General features: G+C 45.9%; 3 protein-coding genes across 4 annotated transcripts; all 3 read right to left on the bottom strand.

Annotated features, from left to right (window-relative positions):
* Positions 1-291: 291 nt before the first annotated feature.
* On the bottom strand, positions 292-6,632 carry tfr2 (transferrin receptor 2). Its single transcript, XM_084344388.1, has 16 exons — positions 6,440-6,632; positions 6,165-6,351; positions 5,095-5,235; positions 4,918-5,026; positions 4,594-4,836; positions 4,345-4,484; positions 4,099-4,274; positions 3,906-4,025; positions 3,590-3,672; positions 3,393-3,456; positions 3,198-3,265; positions 2,922-2,992; positions 2,715-2,799; positions 2,405-2,629; positions 1,540-1,680; positions 292-589 (listed from the first exon to the last, which is right to left on the bottom strand). The coding sequence occupies exons 1-16, from the start codon at positions 6,576-6,578 to the stop codon at positions 335-337; spliced, it is 2,247 nt and encodes a 748-aa protein (XP_084200514.1). The 5' UTR covers positions 6,579-6,632; the 3' UTR covers positions 292-334.
* Positions 6,633-8,995: 2,363 nt separating this feature from the next.
* Positions 8,996-12,445, bottom strand: LOC311251713 (H-2 class II histocompatibility antigen, I-E beta chain-like). Its single transcript, XM_084344316.1, has 7 exons — positions 12,328-12,445; positions 11,783-12,055; positions 10,909-11,122; positions 10,751-10,818; positions 10,522-10,635; positions 9,413-9,441; positions 8,996-9,346 (listed from the first exon to the last, which is right to left on the bottom strand). The coding sequence occupies exons 1-6, from the start codon at positions 12,380-12,382 to the stop codon at positions 9,416-9,418; spliced, it is 750 nt and encodes a 249-aa protein (XP_084200442.1). The 5' UTR covers positions 12,383-12,445; the 3' UTR covers positions 8,996-9,346; positions 9,413-9,415.
* A 4,229-nt stretch (positions 12,446-16,674) lies between these two features.
* On the bottom strand, positions 16,675-24,179 carry LOC311251714 (H-2 class II histocompatibility antigen, A-U alpha chain-like). Of its 2 annotated transcripts, XM_084344318.1 has the most exons (5): positions 23,864-24,179; positions 23,723-23,833; positions 23,345-23,596; positions 20,515-20,799; positions 16,675-17,803 (listed from the first exon to the last, which is right to left on the bottom strand). In XM_084344318.1, the coding sequence occupies exons 2-5, from the start codon at positions 23,781-23,783 to the stop codon at positions 17,682-17,684; spliced, it is 720 nt and encodes a 239-aa protein (XP_084200444.1). In that variant the 5' UTR covers positions 23,784-23,833; positions 23,864-24,179; the 3' UTR covers positions 16,675-17,681. The 2 variants fall into 2 exon arrangements, with proteins under 2 accessions (XP_084200444.1, XP_084200443.1); XM_084344317.1 differs by having other exon boundaries at positions 23,723-24,179.
* Between the last annotated feature and the right edge of the window lie 203 nt (positions 24,180-24,382).

The raw sequence follows: 24,382 nt of genomic DNA, 5'->3' as shown, positions 1-24,382 counted from the left end.
GCAGCCGCAAGGTCACATGTCAACTCACTTAACAACACTCCACCTCCACCTCCACCTCCACCTCCACCTCAGGTTAACATAGACTTAACAAACACATACATCCCATAGTTTATGTGTCAGACACCAACATTGTCAGAACACACAGGAGAGGTTACAAACACACTGTAGGATGAATCTGAACTGAGCTCTGATCACTGTTAGTCTTTACAGCCCTCTAGAGAGAGCGCCACCTGGTGTCCATGTGTCCCCCAGTGTGTGTGTGTGTGTTGTGTGTGTGTGTCAGTGTGTGTGTCAGTGTGTGAGTGTCAGTGTGTGTGTGTGTTGTGTGTGTGTGTCAGTGTGTGAGTGTGTGTGTGTTGTGTATGCTCCACACGTCTCCGTTGAGTGCGTTGGCGGCTCCCTGCAGCGTCCACGTGAAGAAGGCGAGCTGCCGTCTGAAGCGTTTCTCGTCGAAGCGTTTGGGGTCAGAGGTCAGCAGGGCCAGGTGCTCAGTGAGCGCGCTCAGAGTGTGGTCACCACGGCCGTGGATCACATGACGGAACGGCGTCTCCACCGCTGACACGTACTGAGACAGGAAGTAGTATTCCACCTGCGGGAACGACACAGGAAGTGAATTTATTAATACATAAGAGGCAGCGTTTGCAGTACTTGTACCCTGATGATGCAGTATCAGCAGTGTTTGCAGTACTTGTACCCTGATAATGCAGTATCAGTAGTGATGCAGTACTTGTACCCTGATGATGCAGTATCAGCAGCGTTTGCAGTACTTGTACCCTGATGATGCAGTATCAGCAGTGATGCAGTACTTGTACCCTGATGATGCAGTACCAGCAGTGATGCAGTACTTGTACCCTGATGATGCAGTATCAGCAGTGATGCAGTACTTGTACCCTGATGATGCAGTATCAGCAGCGTTTGCAGTACTTGTACCCTGATGATGCAGTATCAGTAGTGTTTGCAGTACTTGTACCCTGATGATGCAGTATCAGCAGCGTTTGCAGTACTTGTACCGTGATGATGCAGTATCAGCAGTGATGCAGTACTTGTACCCTGATGATGCAGTATCAGCAGCGTTTGCAGTACTTGTACCCTGATGATGCAGTATCAGTAGCGTTTGCAGTACTTGTACCCTGATGATGCAGTATCAGCAGTGTTTGCAGTACTTGTATCCTGATGATGCAGTATCAGCAGTGTTTGCAGTACTTGTACCCTGATGATGCAGTATCAGCAGTGATGCAGTACTTGTACCCTGATCATGCAGTATCAGCAGTGATGCAGTACTTATACTCTGATGATGCAGTATCAGCAGTGGAGTGTTTGCAGTACTTGTACTCTGATGATGCAGTATCAGCAGTGTAGTGTTTGCAGATGCAGTATCAGCAGTGATGCAGTACTTGTACCCTGATGATGCAGTATCACCAGTGATGCAGTACTTGTACCCCGATGATGCAGTATCAGCAGAGATGCAGTACTTGTACCCTGATGATGCAGTATCAGCAGTGATGCAGTACTTGTACCCTGATGATGCAGTACTTGTACCCTGATGATGCGGGTGTTGTAGAAGCGGGCGGTGGTCGGGTCGTGCAGGTCGCTGTAGTCGATGGCTCTCTGCAGCGTCTCGGCTGCTCGGCTGTAATCTCCTCTGGCGCTGAAAACCCACTGAGGAGACAAACCTCTGGACTGGAGACAGAGACACGACGCTCTGAGACGTCTGACACTCAACAGTCCAAATACTCTGAATATTTTCAAGAATAATGTCAACGTGATGCTACTTCAGAAACATATTCAGGCAAACAGAGAAGAGACTTTATTGTAGAGGTCACAGAGACCACAACAACAGAGGAAAGATGCTAACAACAAGCGCTAAGCTAACACAATAAGAACAAAACATCTGTAGGGACACGACACTCTGAAACAAACTAGCTGACTTGCTACCTGTATGTTTTCTTTTTCAAGATGACCGGCAGCAAAGCAGCCATGATGACCAGGTACTCAAGGTATTTTGGCGTGCTAGTGATGTGCAACAGGCTAACTAGCATGTTAGCAGTTAGCTTACTTGGTACCATGGGTCACCAACTATCCCCTCGACACCAGGAGCACTAGTAAAGGTCAAAGGTAGTGAAGAGGGAAAATAGAGCTAATGGTCAGTTAGCAAACTCATTAGCTCATTAGCCTAGCTCTGTTGCTAACAGTACAATTGTTTTGCTAATAGTTAGCTTCCTCCGTCTTGTACTGTCTGTCTCTCCGTCCACTCAGAGGTCGGCTGTCAGGACGTTCTGCTGGTCAGTGAATCAAATGTGTCAAAGTTCACAGACTGAACTCAACATGAAGCTTAGCACAGACTTTCTTCACTGGGGTCTGATTGGTTGATGACATCACACAGGTGAGGTCAGAGGGAGGTTACCTGCAGCTCAGCAGAGTGTCTGTTGAGCTGAGCGCTGAACTGCAGCACGGTCTGAGCGTAGGAAGTGATGCGTAGCGGCAGGATGTGGTCGTGGGCCAATCGCAGCACCATCTCTCCCACCAGCTCCCCTAGGCTCCGCCCCGTGACCCCCAGACGACCCGCCAGCACTTCCTGTAGGCGGGAGGCGCTGTCCAACGGCGTGTTAATGAACGGGTACGCTCGCTCCTGAGCGGACACACACGGACGTGATGACATCAGCATGTAGCGGGTACACCTGTACACCTGAGAGCCAAACACACCTGAAGTTTACCTCAGAGAACCTGAGCTCCACAGCTGGGACTCCTGCGAACGCCGTGAAGCTGTACGCTCCACTGTTCAGGTACAACGGCTTCACACTGAGAGAGGAGGACAGGTGAGTGTGTGTGTGTGTGTGTGTGTCTGTGTGTGTGTGTGTGTGTGTCTGTGTGTGTGTGTGTGTCTGTGTGTGTGTGTGTCTGTGTGTGTGTTTGTGTCTCACATCCTCCAGCTGCCTCCCTCTCTCTCTGCCTGGCTGTAGATGGTCTGACCTGCATGTTTAGGATGCTCCACCTCAACACACACACACACACACACACACACGCACACACACACACACACACACACACACACACAGAGACAGACAGACACACACACACACACACACACACACACACACACACACACAGACAGACACACACACACACAGGTCAGGACGTGACATCATGTTGATCCAGAGTTAAAGACTCTCACAGCTTCAGTATCAACAGATCTTCACCTGTCTGATGGCGGCGTCCAGCAGGTCGACCAGCAGAGGACTGATGTAGGCAGACAGGACGTCATCACCTGCACACACACACACACACACACACACACACACACACACACACACACACACACACACACACACAGTTGATGATTGGTTGGCACATTACAGAAGGTCTCCTGTGATTGGCTGACAGCAGTGTGTTACCCATGACAGCCTGGTCCAGACTGAAGTAGGCGACGGCCTTCAGGTGCAGCATGGACAGGTAACCCTGGGAAACAGAGGTCAAAGGTTACTGCGTTACTACGGCAACCACAGTGAGAGGACTCAGCAGAGAGCTGAAGTCAGATCCTTCTTCTTCTGTGGTGTGTAGCACGTGTGCTCTGCTCTCTGATTGGACGAACCTCCAGCCACTCAGTCGCTCCCACGTTCCCGAACTCTCCAGCGTCCCAGCTGACGAAGAGGAGGCTCCGCCTGGGACTGAAGCCTGCACGCACGCACACACACACACACACACACACACACACACACACACACACACACTAACAGAGTACCACTTCCTCTATGGACATTGGTTACCCTAGGAACCACCCAGATCTCCTCACATCATCACCAACCTGGCAACCACATAGTGACCACCTAGCTAAACGTTAGCAGTGATTGTTGGTGGCCACTCCCCTCACAGTGCCAGCAGCTCACCTGTCTCCAGGTGAGTCTCACCTTTCTTCACCATGACGGAGAAGGTCCGAGCCAGCTCCAGCAGGATCGCTGTTCCGACTCCGGACTTGACGGCTCCTGGACCCAGCGAGTCCCTCTGAGCTCCCAGTATGATGTACTGGTCTGACAGAGATCAGGTGGGTTATCCTCCGGTCAGACAGACAGGTGATCATGATGAATCTCAGGTGAGGGGTACCTGGCTCCACGCGGCCCTCCAGAGACGAGAAGATGTTGTTGAGGAGGACCGGCGTCATCACGTTGTGGACCGACATCTTGACTCTGCGTCCGGAGCTGAACTCTGGACCGACCACGCAGCGCACGTACGGCAGCCGACCCCGCCATGACGGTGGACAGGACGGACCTGACAGCTGGCTGAGACGCAGAGACACGCAGTGAGGTCACAGTCACACCTGAGCAGGTGACCTGAGGGGGCGGGGCTCACCTGAGCAGCTTGGCAGCTACAGTGGCACTGATTGGCAGGGCCGGGATGAGCGGCAGGCCCGAGGACTGGATGGACGGGAACTGAGTGTTGTTGAAGGAGGGGAAGCCGGGGGTGAAGGGGTCACCTGACCCCAGGTGGACCTGTGATTGGACGACACAGAGAGGAGGTGCTGATATGTCAGGAGCAGCACGACATGGAGCGTGTGTTTGTGTGTGTGTGTGTGTGTGTCTGTGTGTGTGTGTGTGTTACATGTTCGGACACGGCGGTGTGTGTGTTCAGTCCGAGGCGGCGGGGGTCCTGCGGCAGGTCGGCGGGGTCGGGGTAGATCAAAGCTCCGCCCGCCCCGCTCCTCTCAGCCAACCAGACCTTCTCAGCGAAACTGACCCCGCCCCCAACACGCATCACCACCACACAGCCAACCACAGACACGCCCGCGCTCTTCAGCCAATGAAAATCCTCCGGGCGGCCGTAGTTGGCGTAGACCACGCCCCCCTGCAGACAGACAGACAGACAGGTAAAGATACCTGGTGTTGGTGTTACCATGGTGACAAACTGTCCGTGTGTCCGTCTCACCGTGGTACTTCCTGTGGCGCTGTAGGGACAGAAGTCCGACGGGTTGAGAGGGATCTGTTCTGAGATCAGTCCTGCAGAGTCCAGCAGCCACAGAGAGCTCCTCTGAGACCTGCAGGTGAAGGACCACAGGTGTCGTCTCCAGCATCACTCTGACCTCACCATGACACGTCTACCTACCTGTGGGGGAACTGCAGCGTGGCGTACAGCGACTCCGTCCAGGTGTGGTCCATCTGCAGCTGTCTGAAGCGACGGAGGACCTCTGAGGCCAGAGAGGTTCCCTCAGAGGAGCCTGGAGGATGACTCGCCCTGCTGACCCGACTGAACGAGACACAGAACCACAAAATGACCCATTGTGAGCGCCGGACTGAGGACACGAAGACAAATTCAGCCTACTACTGTCAACTATGAAAACAGAAGGATGAACCGTCTTTCAGTCCAGCTGACGACTGAGACCAAACACAGAGACGACCCAACATCCAACTGAAGAGACAACAAACCACTGGCTACAGCTCAGGTCCAACTTGTTCTTTAAAGTGAAGCTGAGGAGATAAAATCTGTGATGAGGTCAGAACTCTTGATTTTCTGGTTCTACCTTGCAGGAGAACCTGTAGAGTACGGTCCAAAAGTCTGACAATCTTCTACTCTATGTTAAAATCCAAAGAAAACCTCCAAAACACTCTTTTAGAAGCTGAGATCCTCCTGATTCAATTCATGGAAACCACTTCAAGATGGACCCACAGCAGGCTGCAACAAACAAACAAACAAACAAACAAACAAACAAACAAACAAAAAAACCTACAAACAAAGTGTCTGCAGACTCCTGGATGAAGCGTCTGGATGTGTCTAACAGATTCTCTCTCAGACGTCTTGAAACTGAGAGATGGCCGCCGTTTGATTGACACCTCCTTTGACAAGTAAGGAGCTTCTATGCCCGCCCCGGAGCTTACAACAGCCAATTAGTGATGTCATAGACAGGAGACCTGCTCTCTGTTCCCTCCCCTCTCTCCTGAGCCACTTACACTCAAGACTCCAGATGATTGACACATCATGAAGCCAATCACATTTCAGATCCAGTAAGAATGTTGAAAGTTGGAGATGATGGATGTTTCTCCACCTCAGCTCTCGATTCTGACTCGTTAGTGAGAAGTTAGTGAGAATAAAATCTGTTCCCTCTGTGGTCAAAGTCACGATGATTGATAATCAATAATCAATAATCAATAATCAATAATGAATCCTCAGTGTCCCACCTGACTGTGTTGAAGATATCTTCATCGTGCAGCAGCCTCCTCATCATCACCCGCAGCTCTCCCAGGTAAAGCCCCGCCCCTCCCTCCGCTGGTTGGTTAGCCCCGCCCCCCTGCTGCTCCTCATCCTGCTCCCCCACCTGGGAGCAGAGGCACCGCCCACCAAACACAGCGTAGGCCAATAGGAAGGCTGAGAGAGAGACAGGCCACGCCCACTTAAATCACATGATCTAATCACTGAAGTGTGTGTGTGTGTGTGTGTGTGTGTGTGTGTGTACCTGTGGTGAAGACGACCACCCCACACACACACAGGAGCACGCCGGCCCTCCGGTAACCGTGGCGATGCCGCAGCACCAGAGCTGTGATGTCACTGCTTGGCCCCGCCTCCTCCTCAGCCTCTGATGTCACAAACCTCATCTCCACCCTCTGAGCTCCTCCCACCTCCTCGTCCTCGCCCACGCCCACTGAGGGAGACTGGGGACACAGGCGTAACCACGGTTACAGGTCAGAGGGGGAGGAGCTTGTCTCCATGTGGATCTCACCTGTCTCACCTCTTTAAGACGGGTCCTGATGGCGTCCATGACGACCTGCAGTAGAGAGACAGACCGTCGGAGGAGAGTTACTGTCATCGTTACATCATTACATCATCACATGAGTCATTGTTACATCATTACATCATCATGTGAGTCATTGTTACATCATTACATCATCACGTGAGTCCTGGCGGTCATTACTGCATCATTACGTATTATTTATTAACTTTTCTGACTTCCTAATCATATAATCAGAATCATAATGATCAGCTCTGTGCAGTTCTGATCAGTATTGATCCTGTGACATCATCACACTGACTGGACCTGCTCTGTTTGATTCAAACATTCAGTCTGTTTTTATTTCTGCTCCAATTAACTGACTGACTGTCACTACACATCCTCTGACACCCTGACACACACTATACACTACACATTACAGATTACAGATTACAGATTACAGATTATAGATTATAGATTATAGATTACAGGTCTGGACTCAGTGTTGAAGCAGCGTCTCCTGAACACTGAGTCTGTCTCTGTAAAGCTCACTGTGATTGGCTCCTCACAGGGGTCAGAGGTCAGTGTGCTGTTTGAACTGCTTAACTTTATTAACAGTATGTCAACACACACACAGACACACACGCACACACACACACACACACACACACACAGGGACAGAAACATTACAAACAAACAGTTCAAATGTTGCATTATTTAAGGTGCTGCTCTGATTTAAGGTGATTTAATGAGTTGAAACAGTGTCAGTCTCCAACAGACAGACACACACACACACACACACACACACAGACAGACAGACTGAAGTGATTAAATGAGTTATAATGAAATAATGGAGACGATGCAGAGAGCTGATCATGTTTATAGACAATCAGCTGATCAATAAAGACACAACAGAGACGATCAATGGAACGTCACAGAGACGAGTCAGAGATCTACTCACCTGCTTCACTGCTCCGCTCTCATCACAGTGTGTGTGTGTGTGTGTGTGTGTCAACTTCAGAAAGTCCAATCACCACCTCCTGAGGTCACCTGACCTGCTGCTCCGCCTCCTTCATCCTCCACTGTTAACACACACTCATGTTAACACACACACACACACACACACACACACACACTCATGTTAACACACACACACACACACACACACACACACACACACACACACAGGTGTTGAACATCACCCCGTCCCTATCAAACAACACCATGAGAACATTGCTGAGTGTTTCCTGTGAGTCTGACTGACAGCTGGAACAACCAGTCAGTCTGCAGGTGACCACCTCACCTGGCCCCGCCCTGACTGGACTGAACCACTACAGGGGGGTGGACTTCACATTAAACCTGATCCTGACAGGAAAATAACAGTTATATGAAACACAGTGAAATAATGTTTCAGAGTGAGTTTTAATAACCTTCATCAGGATGAAGACCTCCCTCCACCAGAGGGCAGCATCAATAATCAATAATGTTTCAGAGTGAGTTTTAATAACCTTCATCACGATGAAGACCTCCCTCCACCAGAGGGCAGCATCACACTGTGAACATCACACAGAGTCAGTCTGAACTGCGAGCACTTTAACATCTGTGATGTCTTTAAAACTTATGAACACATGAAACAGCTGTCTCAGCCTGCGTCCTCCTCACTCTCTCATCCTTTATCAGCGTCTTTGTGTCTGTTTGTCCCTGTGGACCGACAGTTGAGTCCTTCAGCTCTCACACAGACGGACACAGAGATGTCAGACACGCTGTCAACACTTTGTTCTGACTGAGGATCAGCAGTGAGTTTTATTTTAATGATGATTTAATTCATATTGTTTCATTAAAAACAATGTAAATGTGTCCCAACAGGCAGAACTGACCTTCTGGAGCAGGACGTCCTCTGGAGACGACCGTCAGGACGAAGAGTTTCTGACGTCGTCTTCATTTAAACATTTTGTCTCACACTGTTTAATAAATCACTTTTCACTCTGTCCTTCATGCTGTCTCTGCTGAGGACATTTCATCTCATGGATCCTACACACACAGCTGCTGCCTCGCTCTCTCCACACACACCAGACTCCATTCACAAAAACACTGATTTAACACTGTTCATTGAACCTGGACAGAACCAGAGTGAAGCGTGTTGTGTGACGGTCCTGCTGCTCCGACCGGCACCAGCTCTGCTTTGGACCAGAGTCCAGTCTGAGACCAGATGGTTCATAGACGCTGCTGTAGACCAGTGCTGGTATCACACAGCTTCATGTGGACTTCCTGTCTGTGCACATGTGATCAATAACTCCACAGAGATCAGAGACGTTCTTTTGTTTATTGATCAGAAAACTTGAGTAGAAACAGAGAAACCCAACAATCACCATCAACCAGCCCAAATGATTCAGACAGCAGGTTATATCTGACCGAGACAGCACAGCTAATGAGCCACAGGCCCGGAGAGGAAGCACGGTCCAGACTAGACCTGGTCCAGGACTGTCACAGTCCTCAGAGACCAACAGTGAAGAGGACAGAGACGGGACAGTCCTGGATCAGGTGTAGACCGGCTCAGGATCAGAGGACACATCATCAGAGAAGCAGCTGCTCCAGCAGGGGGCAGCACTGACAGCACATGAAGCAGCTTCAGGACCAGGACCAGGACCAGGACCAAGACCAGGACCTGGATCAGGATCAGGACCAGGATCAGGACCAAGACCAGGATCAGGACCAGGATCAGGATCAGTTACTGGGGACCAGAATCCTTCCTGGATTCAAGAAAAGAAGAGACGATACAATCAACCTTCACTGGTGTAAATTGGATTGAGGTGTGAACTGGTCTGAGGTGTGAACTGGTCTGAGGTGTGTGAACTGGTTTGAGGTGTTAACTGGTTTGAGGTGTGAACTAGAGGTCTTCAGAAAAACCCGACAGCCGGAAAACCTGAGGTTCCGACCCGACCTGGCTCTGGTTTTGGGTCCATTCACAAGAAGTGACTCCCGGGCCGGGTCGGAACCGGGAGAGTTTGTCTCAGGGGCTCTTATAGTGAAAGGCCGGGTTATAAAGTACCCGAGAGGACCCGACGATTGGCGGTCACAGCTGTCAATCACCCCTGCCCTCCCATCATTCGATCATTCTGATGATGACGTCAAAGGTGAAAGTTCAAGGAAAAGTTACACCCTAGGTCAGGACTCAGGGCAGTTAAAAAGATTATTTATTAACGTAACGTTTTGGTTAATGGTTCGAAATGGTTAAACAATCGAGTTGCCATAGCGTGTTGTTACCGGTATGCTCTGCAAAGCACAATGGAAACTCCAAAATTATAACGTTAATTAAACAAGAGAAAATGTGTTCTACTGACCGGTGGATTAGCGTTAGCAATGGCTAAGAAGAAGGATTACAGTACATGACCATCTAAACAAGAAAATGACGACGTGGATTTATTTTTGTTTACATCACGTTATGGCCAGCGGGGCTGGCAGTGCCCGCAGCAGGAACCAGGTAGAAGAAGACTACGTTTAGCTAAGAAACAGAAAGTAATAAAAACAAGTCTTATCTAACGCTAGACAACTTGTATTTAATCATAAAGCAACTCGGGCATTTCGGGTCCACAGGTTTTTTAGGGTTCGGGTTGGTATGTCATGGTTCTATTCGGAGCCGGTTCCGACATATCTCGGTGCTGCTCGGGTTCGGAATTCAGATTTATAATAATAGCTCGGGGCCAGTCGGCTCCGGGTACAATTTTCAGGGGTCTATTTGGGTTCGGGTCCGTCAAATTGGACCTGTGAAGACCTCTAGTGTGAACTGGTCTGAGGTGTGAACTGGTCTGAGGTGTGGGTACTGGTCTGACCTCGGGCCTTGGTCTTGTAGTAGATGAATCCAGCCAGAGATAAGATCAGACCCAGGATCAGTCCAGACGCTCCGATAGCAATCTTGTTTCTCTCAGACTCAGGCATAGACGGGTCTGAGAGGTGAGAGACAGACAGGTGAGAGACAGACAGGTGAGAGACAGACAGACAGATAGACAGGTAGACAGACAGGTATACAGACAGACAGGTGACAGACAGACAGGTACTTACCCCAGTCAGTAACCAGAGGTTCTTTCAGGCTGGCATGCTCCACCACACAGGAGATCTTCTCTCCAGACCTTCAACACAAACCAACACATCAGTACACACTCTGACCGAACCTGGACCTGACTGGACCTGAACCTGACTGTACCTGGAGGTGGACTCACCTGGGCGTGTACTCCAGGTGAGAGTGGATCTGGTAGAACCAATCACCGTCTGCCAGCTCATCAGTGGAAGTGACATCAGAGGTGACTTCCTGTCCGTCTCTGAACCAGCTCACTTTGATCAGTTTGGGGAAGAAGTCGAAGACGCTGCAGACCAACATGGACTGATGTTTACCAGCAGAGGGCGTCACAGACTGCAGCCTGACGTACGGCTCAGCTGCAACACAGTGACATCATCATCATCAGTGACATCATCATTAATATTATTATTATTATTAATATTATCATTATTATTATTATTATTATTATTATTATTGTTGTTGTTGTCGTCGTCATGTTTTGGACTCACTAAGTGTGTTTAGGACTCTGTGAATTTACAGAAACTCTAAGTAAACTTATTGATAAATTAATTATTATTATTATCATTACTGTTGTTGTTGTTGTTGTTGTTGTTGTTGTCATGTACTGGACTCAGTGAGTTTACAGAACAGTCAGTAAACTAGTTGAACTCTGAGCTTCATGTTGATCAGCGGCTGCAGTAGCAGAGTTTGAGCAGCAGGTGGAGACAGAACAGCTCGAGTTCAGTAACAGTGACGTTCAAACGTCATCAATTATTATAGAAACATTAATCAATAAGTTCATTAGTGTTCTCTGTTCAGTCAGTGTGTCGATGGATCAATAAGTGTGATCAGTGTTCTCTGTTCAGTCAGTGTGTCGATGGATCAATAAGTATGATCAGTGTTCTCTGTTCAGTCAGTGTGTCGATGGATCAATAAGTATGATCAGTGTTCTCTGTTCAGTCAGTGTGTTGATGGATCAATAAGTTAATCAATAAGATGATGATGTCATGTGTTGGATGTTACAAACACAAACTCACCTGACTGAGTCAGAACTCCACTGGAGAAAGCATCAACGTTGTTTTTGCAGAATCTCTCCTTATTAGCTCTCGCCCTGCTCAGGATTGAAGGATTATTGTTCCAGAACTCAGCGTTCTTCACTCCGTACTCAGTGTATCCAACAAACTTCCCAACGCTGCTGCTGAACCTGGTGATCTCCAGCTTGTTGTAGTAGTGAGAGTCGATGAACTCGATGTCGTTCAGATCAGAGGAGTTAAAATCACAATGGGACACTCTGGAAAACCGAAATCCATCTGAAGAACAAACAGAATCAGTCTGAGCCTCAGAGTAAATTGATCAGAGTGTATTGATCAGTGTAATGATCAGTGTATAGATCAGAGTGTATTGATCAGAGTGTATAGATCAGTGTATTGATGAGTGTATAGATCAGAGTGTATTGATCAGAGTGTATAGATCAGAGTGTATTGATCAGAGTATAGTGATCAGAGTGTATTGATGAGTGTATTGATCAGTGTATTGATCAGTGTATAGATCAGTGTATTGATGAGTGTGTGCTGGTACCTACCTGCTGAGCAGAGGCTGATGAAGAGGAGGGAGAAGCTGAGAAAGGATGAAGCCATGTTCCTGTGTTCACTTCACAAACTGACACAGTCTGACTGAGAGCGGCTCTAAAAACACAGCACAGATCACATGACCTCATCATCAGCTGTTACCAGGCAGACTGCTCTCACTCAGGTCGCTCCCTGACACCAGCGTCTACACTGAAGGTCTGATCTGAGTCAGTGGACCATCTGCTCCAGAACCTGAGGTACCAGACCGGCTGTGAGGTTCACTGAGCCAGAACACCGTCATTACACACACACACACACACACAGCTGAAGGAAGGTAAAAGACGTGTTGACAGAAGCTGAAGAGTCACCAGTGAATGAAGCTGAAGAGCTCTGAAGCCTGAACAGAGACAGAGAACAAAGACATCAGAAATAATATGTGACAATGAAAACAGAACATGAAGTTTATATTAGAGGAAAGTACTGAAACTAATCACACAGAAAAAATGATTTCATCTTATTTTGATATTTTTTGTATTTGATGTTATTTAATGACAGTGTTCACATTCTGCCTTCATGTCTGTTTTCAGTGATTGTTATGACGTCACTTTTTTCTGTCAGATATGTAAATCACAGACTCCACATCATAGCAATCACTGAAAACAGACATGAAGGAAGAATCTGAACACTTATTAAATAACAAAATATCAAAATCAAATCATTTTTAATGTCTGTGTTTAATTTTGTTAGGTTCTGTTTTCATTGAGACATCTGATGATCTCTGTCCCTGTTCAGGCTCCAGAACCCTTCAGAACTTCATTCACTGGGTTAACCCTAACCCCTACACTTCAGCTTCACCATATAGACACAGCTCTGACCTCTGTCCTACCCCAGAGAGAGCTGACTCATCTTCTGACCTCTCATTAATCATTGCTCATAAAGGTCCTCTGAGTGCAGCTGTTAAAGGTTCCTCCAGGAACAACCAACATGAGGAAGGTTCCTTGTTCTTATAGGAGACAAAGCTTCTCGTGAAGCTCCAGCAGAGAGAACCTGTGATCTACATGAAGACTATTGAACACATGACTGATTCTTTAATTCAGGTTCAGTTTCAGGTGAATTCAGTAACCATTGGTTCTGATTGGTTCCTCTGACTGTGTTCTGGTCCAGTCAGGTGACTGTAGCTTCAGAGCTGAGTAGCAGAGTCTTGTATTCAGACTGGAGGTCAGAACAGAAGTCTGTCTGATGGTTTCATGGTCCAGGAGAGATTCAAACATCTAACACATGAAGACTGACTGAGGAGAACGTCTCCAGCTCTTCTCTCTGAGCTTCTGTCTGATTCATGTTGAGATGTGACAACATGTCTTCAGTCAGTGAGTGTGTGTGTGACATGATGGCAGCAGAGTGTGTGTGTGACATGATGACAGCAGAGTGTGTGTGTGACATGATGACAGCAGAGTGTGTGTGTGACATGATGACAGCAGAGTGTGTGTGTGACATGATGACAGCAGAGTGTGTGTGTGACATGATGACAGCAGAGTGTGTGTGTGTGTGACTGATGACAGCAGAGAGTGTGTGTGTGTGACATGATGACAGCAGAGTGTGTGTGTGTGTGACTGATGACAGCAGAGTGTGTGTGTGTGTGACATGATGACAGCAGAGTGTGTGTGTGACATGATGACAGCAGAGTGTGTGTGTGTGTGACTGATGACAGCAGAGTGTGTGTGTGTGTGTGTGACATGATGACAGCAGAGTGTGTGTGTGACATGATGACAGCAGAGTGTGTGTGTGTGTGTGTGACATGATGACAGCAGAGTGTGTGTGTGTGTGACATGATGACAGCAGAGTGTGTGTGTGACATGATGACAGCAGAGTGTGTGTGTGACATGATGACAGCAGAGTGTGTGTGTGTGTGACTGATGACAGCAGAGTGTGTGTGTGTGTGACATGATGACAGCAGAGTGTGTGTGTGACATGATGACAGCAGAGTGTGTGTGTGTGTGACTGATGACAGCAGAGTGTGTGTGTGTGTGTGTGACATGATGACAGCAGAGTGTGTGTGTGACATGATGACAGCAGAGTGTGTGTGTGTGTGTGTGACATGATGACAGCAGAGTGTGTGTGTGTGTGACATGATGACAGCAGAGTGTGTGTGTGACATGATGACAGCAGAGTGTGTGTGTGTGTGACATGATGACAGCAGAGTGTGTGTGTGACATGATGACAGCAGTGTGTGTGTGTGTGTGTGACATGATGACAGCAGAGTGTGTGTGTGTGTGTGTGTGTGACATGATGACAGCAGAGTGTGTGTGTGTGTGTGACATGATGACAGCAGAGTGTGTGTGTGACATGATGACAGCAGAGTGTGTGTGTGTCTGTGTGACATGATGACAGCAGAGTGTGTGTGTGTGTGTGTGACATGATGACAGCAGAGTGTGTGTGTGTGTGTGTGTGACATGATGACAGCAGAGTGTGTGTGTGTGTGACTGATGACAGCAGAGTGTGTGTGTGTGTGTGACATGATGACAGCAGAGTGTGTGTGTGTGTGTGTGTGACATGATGACAGCAGAGTGTGTGTGTGTGTGACTGATGACAGCAGAGAGTGTGTGTGTGTGTGACATGATGACAGCAGAGTGTGTGTGTGACATGATGACAGCAGAGTGTGTGTGACATGATGACAGCAGAGTGTGTGTGTGACATGATGACAGCAGAGTGTGTGTGACATGATGACAGCAGAGTGTGTGTGTGACATGATGACAGCAGAGTGTGTGTGACATGATGACAGCAGAGAGTGTGTGTGTGTGTGACATGATGGCAGCAGAGTGTGTGTGACATGATGACAGCAGAGAGTGTGTGACATGATGACAGCAGAGAGTGTGTGTGACATGATGACAGCAGAGAGTGTGTGTGACATGATGACAGCAGAGTGTGTGTGACATGATGACAGCAGAGAGTGTGTGTGACATGATGACAGCAGAGAGTGTGTGTGACATGATGACAGCAGAGAGTGTGTGACATGATGACAGCAGAGAGTGTGTGTGACATGATGGCAGCAGAGAGTGTGTGACATGATGACAGCAGAGTGTGTGTGTGACATGATGACAGCAGAGTGTGTGTGTGTGTGACATGATGATAGCAGAGAGTGTGTGTGACATGATCAAATCAAATCAAATCAAATCAAATTTTATTTGTATAGCCCAAATTCACAAATCACAGTTTGCCTCAGAGGGCTTTACAATCTGTACAGAGACGACACCCTCTGTCCTTCGACCCTCGATTCGAGTGAGGAAAAACTTGCCCCAAAAAAAAAAGCCCTTTTAACAGGGAAAAAAATGCGGAAGAAACCTCAGGGAGAGCCACAGAGGAGGGATCCCTCTCCCAGGACGGACAGACGTGCAATAGATGTCGCATGTACAGAGCAGATCAACGAGATCACAATGTATTCAATTATAAGCGATGGTTGACAGGAGTGAAAGTACACAAAGATGTATTACAGCAATAATGATGAAATGCACATGGAAATGTGATTACTAGTGATAACAGTGGTAATGATCAATGGCAAGGATGGTATGTAGCAATGCAGTACGATAATAGTAGTGGAACGTATGTAGCAGAGATGTGACTAATATTAGCGACAGTAGTGGCGGGTGTCAGGCAGGGTCATGGCAGTAGGCGCATCCACGATCCACGACCCGGGCGCGGCCAGGATCCATGAGAGCCTGTAGGACTAGAAAGCACAAGGACTCCGGGGAAGAAGCAAGTCAGTGACAGCAGAGTGTGTGTGTGACATGATGACAGCAGAGAGTGTGTGTGACATGATGACAGCAGAGTGTGTGTGTGACTGATGACAGCAGAGTGTGTGTGTGACATGATGGCAGCAGAGTGTGTGTGTGACATGATGACAGCAGAGAGTGTGTGTGACATGATGACAGCAGAGTGTGTGTGTGTGTGACATGATGGCAGCAGAGTGTGTGTGTGACATGATGACAGCAGAGTGTGTGTGTGACATGATGACAGCAGAGTGTGTGTGTGACATGATGACAGCAGAGAGTGTGTGTGACATGATGACAGCAGAGTGTGTGTGTGACATGATGACAGCAGAGAGTGTGTGTGACATGATGACAGCAGAGTGTGTGTGTGACATGATGACAGCAGAGAGTGTGTGTGACATGATGACAGCAGAGTGTGTGTGTGACATGATGGCAGCAGAGTGTGTGTGTGACATGATGACAGCAGAGTGTGTGTGTGTGTGACATGATGACAGCAGAGTGTGTGTGTGACATGATGACAGCAGAGTGTGTGTGTGACATGATGACAGCAGAGTGTGTGTGTGAACACCAGTGGTTCATTAAAAACAGGAGACGGACCAGATGAAGAGTCATGTTTTATTCCAGAGTCGGACACTGAAGGTCGAGTGATGACGTACATTTATTCAAACTGTTGTAACTTTATTGACACAGAACCTCCTGAGACAAACTGTCAGCTAACACTGTTTCACTGTTCAGACCAGAGATCACAGCTGTGATGTTCAACACAACGTCTGCAGAAACATTAGAGAAGATAATAACTGATGAAGAACATCTGGGACTTCTCATTGGACCGGTTCAGATGTTTGATCACTGGTGTTGTTCAGAGTGAACTCAGATCAGTGATGGAGGATCAAACCTACAGTCAGTCCACAGGCCCGGTGCTACAGCTGGTCTTCTTTAGACTGGTCCTGACTGCTGAGCCGGTCTGAGTCAGGACCAGTCTATAGAATCTGAGCCTGTTGGACCAACAGGACTTAAGTCCAGTCTGAACTTCAGCCGGTCTCAGTGAGAAGAAGGAAGCTCAGCTGGTGAAACCGGTGTGACCGTCAGCTCGGATGTAGAATGTAAAGTGAGGCCCGTCTGAGTTTAAGACCTGCGTCGACCCGGTTGGTGCAACCGGGTCGACTGCAGCTCAACGAGACACAAACAGGGAGTTTAGATCTGATTCAATAAATTCATGAGTCACATCAGGACCACGAGGCTGATGATCAGCTGACTGACGGCAGGTTTCACATCAGTCATGAAGGTGTTTAAATAAAAGGGGCGGAGTCAGCAGACAGCTGTGCTCTGTAGTCTGGAGGCTCAGCATCAACACACTTCACTCTGTTTCACCATCGTCAGCATCCTGTCAACACAAGTCACTTCTGATCTCCACCAGGTCAACTTCTTTATCTCATGTCAACACACCGACAGGTCCACATCTGGATTAACACTTATAACATCTGTAAATCATTAAAGAGCGTTTCAGTGACAGCAGGAATCAGATCAACAGATCAGGATTTATTGATACAAGATGGAGGAAAGTTAGTAAAGTGAAGAGAAGTGACATCATCAGCCCCGACCAATCATCTGCACTCGTTTCCTTTGATGAGGAAGAAGGTTCCAGCAGCCACACCGAGCAGACCCACAGTCAGACCGAGTCCACAGAACACTGCAGGTCCAACACTGGGCAGAGTCTTCTCCACATCTGGAGACAGAGACACAGAGACATTAACACACTGCTGCTGCTTCACCTCCACATCTGGAGACAGAGACACAGAGACATTAACACACTGCTGCTGCTTCACCTCCACATCTGGAGACAGACACACAGAGACATTAACACACTGCTGCTGCTTCACCTCCACATCTGGAGACAGAGACACACAGAGACATTAACACACTGCTGCTGCTTCACCTCCACATCTGGAGACAGAGACACAGAGACATTAACACACTGCTGCTGCTTCACCTCCACATCTGGAGACAGAGACACAGAGACATTAACACACTGCTGCTGCTGCTTCAGTGAAGTGTGTATTGTCGTCAGTGTAAATAAAGTGTGTATTGTCGTCAGTGTAAATAAAGTGTGTATTGTCGTCAGTGTAAATAAAGTGTGTACTGTCGTCAGTTTAAATAAAGTGTGTATTGTCGTCAGTGTAAATAAAGTGTGTACTGTCGTCAGTTTAAATAAAGTGTGTATTGTCGTCAGTTTAAATAAAGTGCGTATTGTCGTCAGTTTAAATAAAGTGCGTATTGTCGTCAGTTTAAATAAAGTGTGTATTGTCGTCAGTTTAAATAAAGTGCGTATTGTCGTCAGTTTAAATAAAGTTCGTATTGTCGTCAGTGTAAATAAAGTTCGTATTGTCGTCAGTGTAAATAAAGTGTGTACTGTCGTCAGTTTAAATAAAGTGTGTATTGTCGTCAGTTTAAATAAAGTGTGTATTGTCGTCAGTTTAAATAAAGTGTGTATTGTCGTCAGTTTAAATAAAGTTCGTATTGTCGTCAGTGTAAATAAAGTTTGTATTGTCGTCAGTGTAAATAAAGTGTGTACTGTCGTCAGTTTAAATAAAGTGTGTATTGTCGTCAGTTTAAATAAAGTGCGTATTGTCGTCAGTTTAAATAAAGTGCGTATTGTCGTCAGTGTAAATAAAGTGTGTATTGTCGTCAGTGTAAATAAAGTGTGTACTGTCGTCAGTTTAAATAAAGTGTGTATTGTCGTCAGTGTAAATAAAGTGTGTATTGTCGTCAGTGTAAATAAAGTGTGTATTGTCGTCAGTTTAAATAAAGTGTGTACTGTCGTCAGTTTAAATAAAGTGTGTATTGTCCTCAGTTTAAATAAAGTGTGTACTGTCGTCAGTTTAAATAAAGTGCGTATTGTCGTCAGTGTAAATAAAGTTTGTATTGTCGTCAGTGTAAATAAAGTGTGTATTGTCGTCAGTGTAAATAAAGTGTGTACTGTCGTCAGTTTAAATAAAGTGTGCATTGTCGTCAGTGTAAATAAAGTTTGTATTGTCGTCAGTGTAAATAAAGTGTGTATTGTCGTCAGTTTAAATAAAGTGTGTATTGTCGTCAGTTTAAATAAAGTGTGTACTGTCGTCAGTTTAAATAAAGTGTGTATTGTCGTCAGTGTAAATAAAGTTTGTATTGTTGTCAGTTTAAATAAAGTGTGTATTGTTGTCAGTGTAAATAAAGTTTGTATTGTTGTCAGTTTAAATAAAGTTTGTATTGTTGTCAGTTTAAATAAAGTGTGTATTGTTGTCAGTTTAAATAAAGTGTGTATTGTCGTCAGTGTAAATAAAGTGTGTATTGTCGTCAGTTTAAATAAAGTGTGTATTGTCGTCAGTGTAAATAAAGTTTGTATTGTCGTCAGTGTAAATAAAGTGTGTATTGTCGTCAGTTTAAATAAAGTGTGTATTGTCGTCAGTTTAAATAAAGTGTGTACTGTCGTCAGTTTAAATAAAGTGTGTATTGTCGTCAGTGTAAATAAAGTTTGTATTGTTGTCAGTTTAAATAAAGTGTGTATTGTCGTCAGTTTAAATAAAGTGTGTATTGTCGTCAGTTTAAATAAAGTGTGTATTGTCGTCAGTTTAAATAAAGTGTGTACTGTCGTCAGTTTAAATAAAGTGTGTATTGTCGTCAGTTTAAATAAAGTGTGTACTGTCGTCAGTTTAAATAAAGTGTGTATTGTCGTCAGTTTAAATAAAGTGTGTACTGTCGTCAGTTTAAATAAAGTGTGTATTGTCGTCAGTGTAAATAAAGTTTGTATTGTCGTCAGTGTAAATAAAGTGTGTATTGTCGTCAGTTTAAATAAAGTGTGTACTGTCGTCAGTTTAAATAAAGTGTGTACTGTCGTCAGTTTAAATAAAGTGTGTATTGTCGTCAGTGTAAATAAAGTTTGTATTGTTGTCAGTTTAAATAAAGTTTGTATTGTTGTCAGTTTAAATAAAGTGTGTATTGTTGTCAGTTTAAATAAAGTGTGTATTGTCGTCAGTGTAAATAAAGTTTGTATTGTTGTCAGTTTAAATAAAGTGTGTATTGTTGTCAGTGTAAATAAAGTTTGTATTGTTGTCAGTGTAAATAAAGTGTGTATTGTCGTCAGTGTAAATAAAGTTTGTATTGTTGTCAGTTTAAATAAAGTGTGTATTGTTGTCAGTGTAAATAAAGTTTGTATTGTTGTCAGTTTAAATAAAGTTTGTATTGTTGTCAGTGTAAATAAAGTTTGTATTGTTGTCAGTTTAAATAAAGTTTGTATTGTTGTCAGTTTAAATAAAGTGTGTATTGTCGTCAGTTTAAATAAAGTGTGTATCGTCGTCAGTGTAAATAAAGTGTGTATCGTCGTCAGTGTAAATAAAGTGTGTATTGTTGTCAGTGTAAATAAAGTGTGTATCGTCGTCAGTGTAAATAAAGTTTTCTCACCCCAGATCCTGGTCTGTGGTTCCTTCAGGGCTGGATGGGTCACTGAGCAGCTGTACATGTCTCCTTGTTGGGGGGTGAAGTCCAGTCTGGAGAACTGGTTGTAGGTTCCGTCTTTGTTCATGTAAGGAACGTTGACGCTGGTTCCTTCAGTCACGTTCTCTCCGTTCTTGGTCCAGGAGAACTTGACAGGAGCAGGATAGAAACCAGTCACATGACAGATCAGGATGTTCTTCACCTCCAGCTCCACGTTGTCTCTGGGGTAGATGACTGGACTGGAGGGAGCATCTGAGCACAAACACAGCTCAGATTATTATTTATTATAGCATTTCATTTTCCCTGAAGTGTGAAATGTAGCATCTTCAGAAGAACTCAGTCTCATATCTAAATGTTTATGTGTCTAATCATGAACACATGATGACTCTACAGATAACTAGGTCCTGGTCTTGTGTCTACATTGTGATCTCTGCCTCTGTATCTTCTCTGACACTGAGGATTAAAACATGAGACATTGTTCAGTTGAATCCAGTGAGACTGGGAGAAGAACACTAGAGACCATGTTGACTCATGACTGCTTAGTAATTATGGGTGATACAGCCAATGGCGTCACACCCGTTTACAACATGGTGATTTCATCCCCCCCACTTTCTCCTAAGGTATTAAACCGTTTGCCCGCCCTCGCGGTGTACCAGCGTACTGAAATGGAGCGCACCTCAGTCCCCCATACATGAAAACCCATTGGTCAAGTTAGACTGATTGACAGCCATCAAGCCAATCACAGCCATTTGACTGGGTTTGGTCAAATGGCTGTGATTGGCGACTGTGATTTTAGTCCCGGCCGCCCGGGAAAGTAAACACTTACATGCCGTCACTCGCTGCCGCAGACAGCGAACAGAGCAGAGGTATGAAACGGTGATGTAACTAGTTAATAATGTAGAATTTTGTCTGTAAATAACTAAACTATGTCTTGCTTTGTGGCATGTCCACTAATATTAAGCAAGCCAGGTGGCAAACAAAGTTAATGCAAGCCAGGTAAAGTTAATGGTAACTGATATAGTTTTCTAGAGACATCCACTGATTTTGATATTATTCAACATTATCATTATTCTCTTTGTTAGGGATGCCAACAAGGAAGAGGCAGCAGAAGACTGACTTCTTTTTAAAGTCAGGTTGTCATGTAAGTGGAGTTATGTGACAGGAGGGAAACAGAACGCTGGCTTTCAATCCATAAATGCACTAATTCAATTTTATAGTAGTACATTCATATTCTGGCATTAATGCCATGTAGGTGTTCATTTACGTAACTTAAAGCTATTTGTTGGAGCTTAACCTTCTTTTCAATGAAGAAAATCTCCTACATCAACTCATCCCTGCTACAGCTCTCAGAAACTAGAAAAGAATAGAAATGAAGACAATGAAATGCAATAAAACTATTAAAATCTTAAATAATAAGAGGAATAAAATAATATACAATAAAGGCTAGGATGAAAGATTAGTTAAAACAGATTAGAACAACAAAAGAAATGAATGCTTCCTCATCAAATCAAGGCTGCAGAGGTTTGTTCTAAGTTAACATTAAATATTTCAACACTTCCATGTTCAGGAATATTAACATTGAGTTCTTTATGTAGGATGTTTATGAGGAAGGGAAGTCCAGCAGTCAGGACAGAGGAGAGCATGGAGAAGAAGAGGGGGAGAACATGAGAGAAGTTGGAGAGAAGACAAGAGAGTGAGAACACAGGAGCAGGAGAGGGAGAGAACAGTGTTCTTGCCAATTTCACTCACTCACACTTGTTCTTTAATAAAACATATACATTAATTGCTTAATACCATGGTTTGTGATTGCTTGTGAATATATAACATCTTGGCTTAAAGAGCGTTGTGCTATAATGTACATTCTGAATGCAATATTATTGGCATATCCTAGTGAAGAAAATCTAGAAATGCATTGCATTAGTTTTGGAGACTGAAACAGGGGCCAAAGGTGGTTGTGGTGCTCATGTGCTACCCCAGAACCCCCCCACATTTAAAATTGCTGCTCCACCCCTGGATACAGCCGTAGTGTTGTGGCCGTGTTTGTGTTGTGTTTCCACTCAGGTGTCGCCCTCATTCTGCCCCTCCTCCTTGCCTGTGTGTGGAGGTCCACACCTGACCCTACTTGCCACTTAGGCCAGCTGATATAAGTGCTGCTGGTGCCAGAGGGCTGGGCAGCTGTGGTGTGCAGGAGCCAGAGTGACCGAGCTCCAGACTGCACATTTTCTTTTGGAGGTTAATCTTTCTTTGTTGAATAGTGTTACTTTCTGTAAATAAACTATTTTCTAGTTTAAACAACTACCTTCTGTTTCTATTCCCTCCTGTATGCTCGGTTTTATTTTCCTATGTTACTCCCCTCATCCCCTGGCCTTATGCTGATGTAACAATGGGTCAGACCACACCCATCTCAAGTCAAGTCACTGAGAAACACACACACACACACACACACACACAGTGACAGTGTGTGTGTGTGTGTGAGTGTGTGTGTGTGTGTGAGAGAGAGAGAGAGAGAGAGAGAGAGTGTGTGTGTGTGTGTGTGTGTGTGTGTGTGTGTGTGTGTGTGTGTGTTGTTGATGTGACAATCACAAACCTGTCTCAGTGTCTCAGTGACTGTGACTAATAACTCATATCAGACCTGAGGTCACAGAGTAAAGTGATGTAGAGAAGTTCACTGAGGACTGAACTGACAGAAAAACACTGACAGGACTGTTACTGACTCATGATGTCCACTGTCTGACATCACACATCAAACAGCTGAGGACATGTTAAAGACACAAGGGACACGTGTGTTTGTCTCTACCTGACTCCAGGGGGAGGTCCCTGTAGGCTTTACGACACTTTTCCAGGTTCCCTCTGCAGGTCTGTAGATCACCCTCAGCTTGTTGATAAATTCCTTCCACGAAGCGAAACCCTACAAAGTCAGGCTGAGGATAGACGTCTTTCTTGTTCTTGAAGTCTGCGTAGTACAACTCTTCACCATCCAGACCGTACATGTACTCTCCATCAGAGGCTGACTCAGAACAGCCAAGGATATGAATTTCATCATGAAGAGCTGAAAACAGAAACACAAGCTGATGTTTACCTGTGTCTGTGTGTCTGTCTGTGTGTCTGTCTGTGTGTCTGTGTCTGTCTCTCTGTCTGTCCTGGTCCGTCAGTCTCTGAGTGTAAAGAAACTTACCATCAGCTGAGACAGAGAGGACACAGGAGAGGATGAGGACCATCATCTTCATCATCTTCATGAACCAGCCTGTCCCTGTGAACCAGTCTGTCCCTGTGAACCAGTCTGTCTCTGTGAACCAGTCTGTCCTTGTGAACCAGCCTGTCTCTGTGAACCAGTCTGTCCCTGTGAACCAGTCTGTCTCTGTGAACCAGTCTGTCCTTGTGAACCAGTCTGTCTCTCTGAACCAGTCTGTCTCTGTGAACCAGTCTGTCCTTGTGAACCAGTCTGTCCTTGTGAACCAGTCTGTCTCTCTGAACCAGTCTGTCTCTGTGAACCAGTCTGTCCTGTGAACCAGTCTGTCCTTGTGAACCAGTCTGTCTCTCTGAACCAGTCTGTCTCTGTGAACCAGTCTGTCCTTGTGAACCAGTCTGTCTCTGTCCCTGTGAACCAGTCTGTCTCTGTGAGGAGGACTGACAGAAACTCAGCAGCAGCTGAGCTCTAACACACAGAGCAGCCAATCAGAGAGTGTGATGTCATCAGTAACCAGGTAGAGACACTCTGCTGCTGCTGGTCACACATGACAGGTGACAGACAGACAGACAGTTTAATCACTTATTTTTTAATATGGTATATGTGATGTGCCCCCCTCTAATAATAAATAATCTGCCCCTCTCAGAC

Source organism: Pagrus pagrus (assembly GCF_965226575.1).
Source record: "Pagrus pagrus genome assembly, chromosome: 22".
In the NCBI taxonomy this organism is placed as follows: Eukaryota; Metazoa; Chordata; class Actinopteri; order Spariformes; family Sparidae; genus Pagrus; species Pagrus pagrus.
The sequence above is the reverse complement of the archived record's forward strand: the minus strand, read 5'-3'. Positions and strand labels throughout refer to the sequence as shown.

Bases quoted from the DNA above. Each gene is read 5' to 3' on its own strand.
- LOC311251713 (XM_084344316.1), bottom strand. From the start codon at position 12,382: ATGGCTTCATCCTTTCTCAGCTTCTCCCTCCTCTTCATCAGCCTCTGC. The intron at 11,123-11,782 runs GTGAGTTTGTGT...ACTGTGTTGCAG, and splicing joins TGGAGTTCTGACTCAGTCAG to CTGAGCCGTACGTCAGGCTG. The intron at 10,819-10,908 runs GTGAGTCCACCT...TTTGTGTTGAAG, and splicing joins CACCTGGAGTACACGCCCAG to GTCTGGAGAGAAGATCTCCT.
- tfr2 (XM_084344388.1), bottom strand. From the start codon at position 6,578: ATGAGGTTTGTGACATCAGAGGCTGAGGAGGAGGCGGGGCCAAGCAGT. The intron at 6,352-6,439 runs GTACACACACAC...TCTCTCTCTCAG, and splicing joins GGTGGTCGTCTTCACCACAG to CCTTCCTATTGGCCTACGCT. The intron at 3,673-3,905 runs GTGAGACTCACC...GCGTGCGTGCAG, and splicing joins CTCCGTCATGGTGAAGAAAG to GCTTCAGTCCCAGGCGGAGC.
- LOC311251714 (XM_084344317.1), bottom strand. From the start codon at position 23,783: ATGAAGATGATGAAGATGATGGTCCTCATCCTCTCCTGTGTCCTCTCT. The intron at 20,800-23,344 runs GTAGAGACAAAC...GTTTGTGCTCAG, and splicing joins GGACCTCCCCCTGGAGTCAG to ATGCTCCCTCCAGTCCAGTC. The intron at 17,804-20,514 runs GTGAGAAAACTT...CTCTGTCTCCAG, and splicing joins ACCACAGACCAGGATCTGGG to ATGTGGAGAAGACTCTGCCC.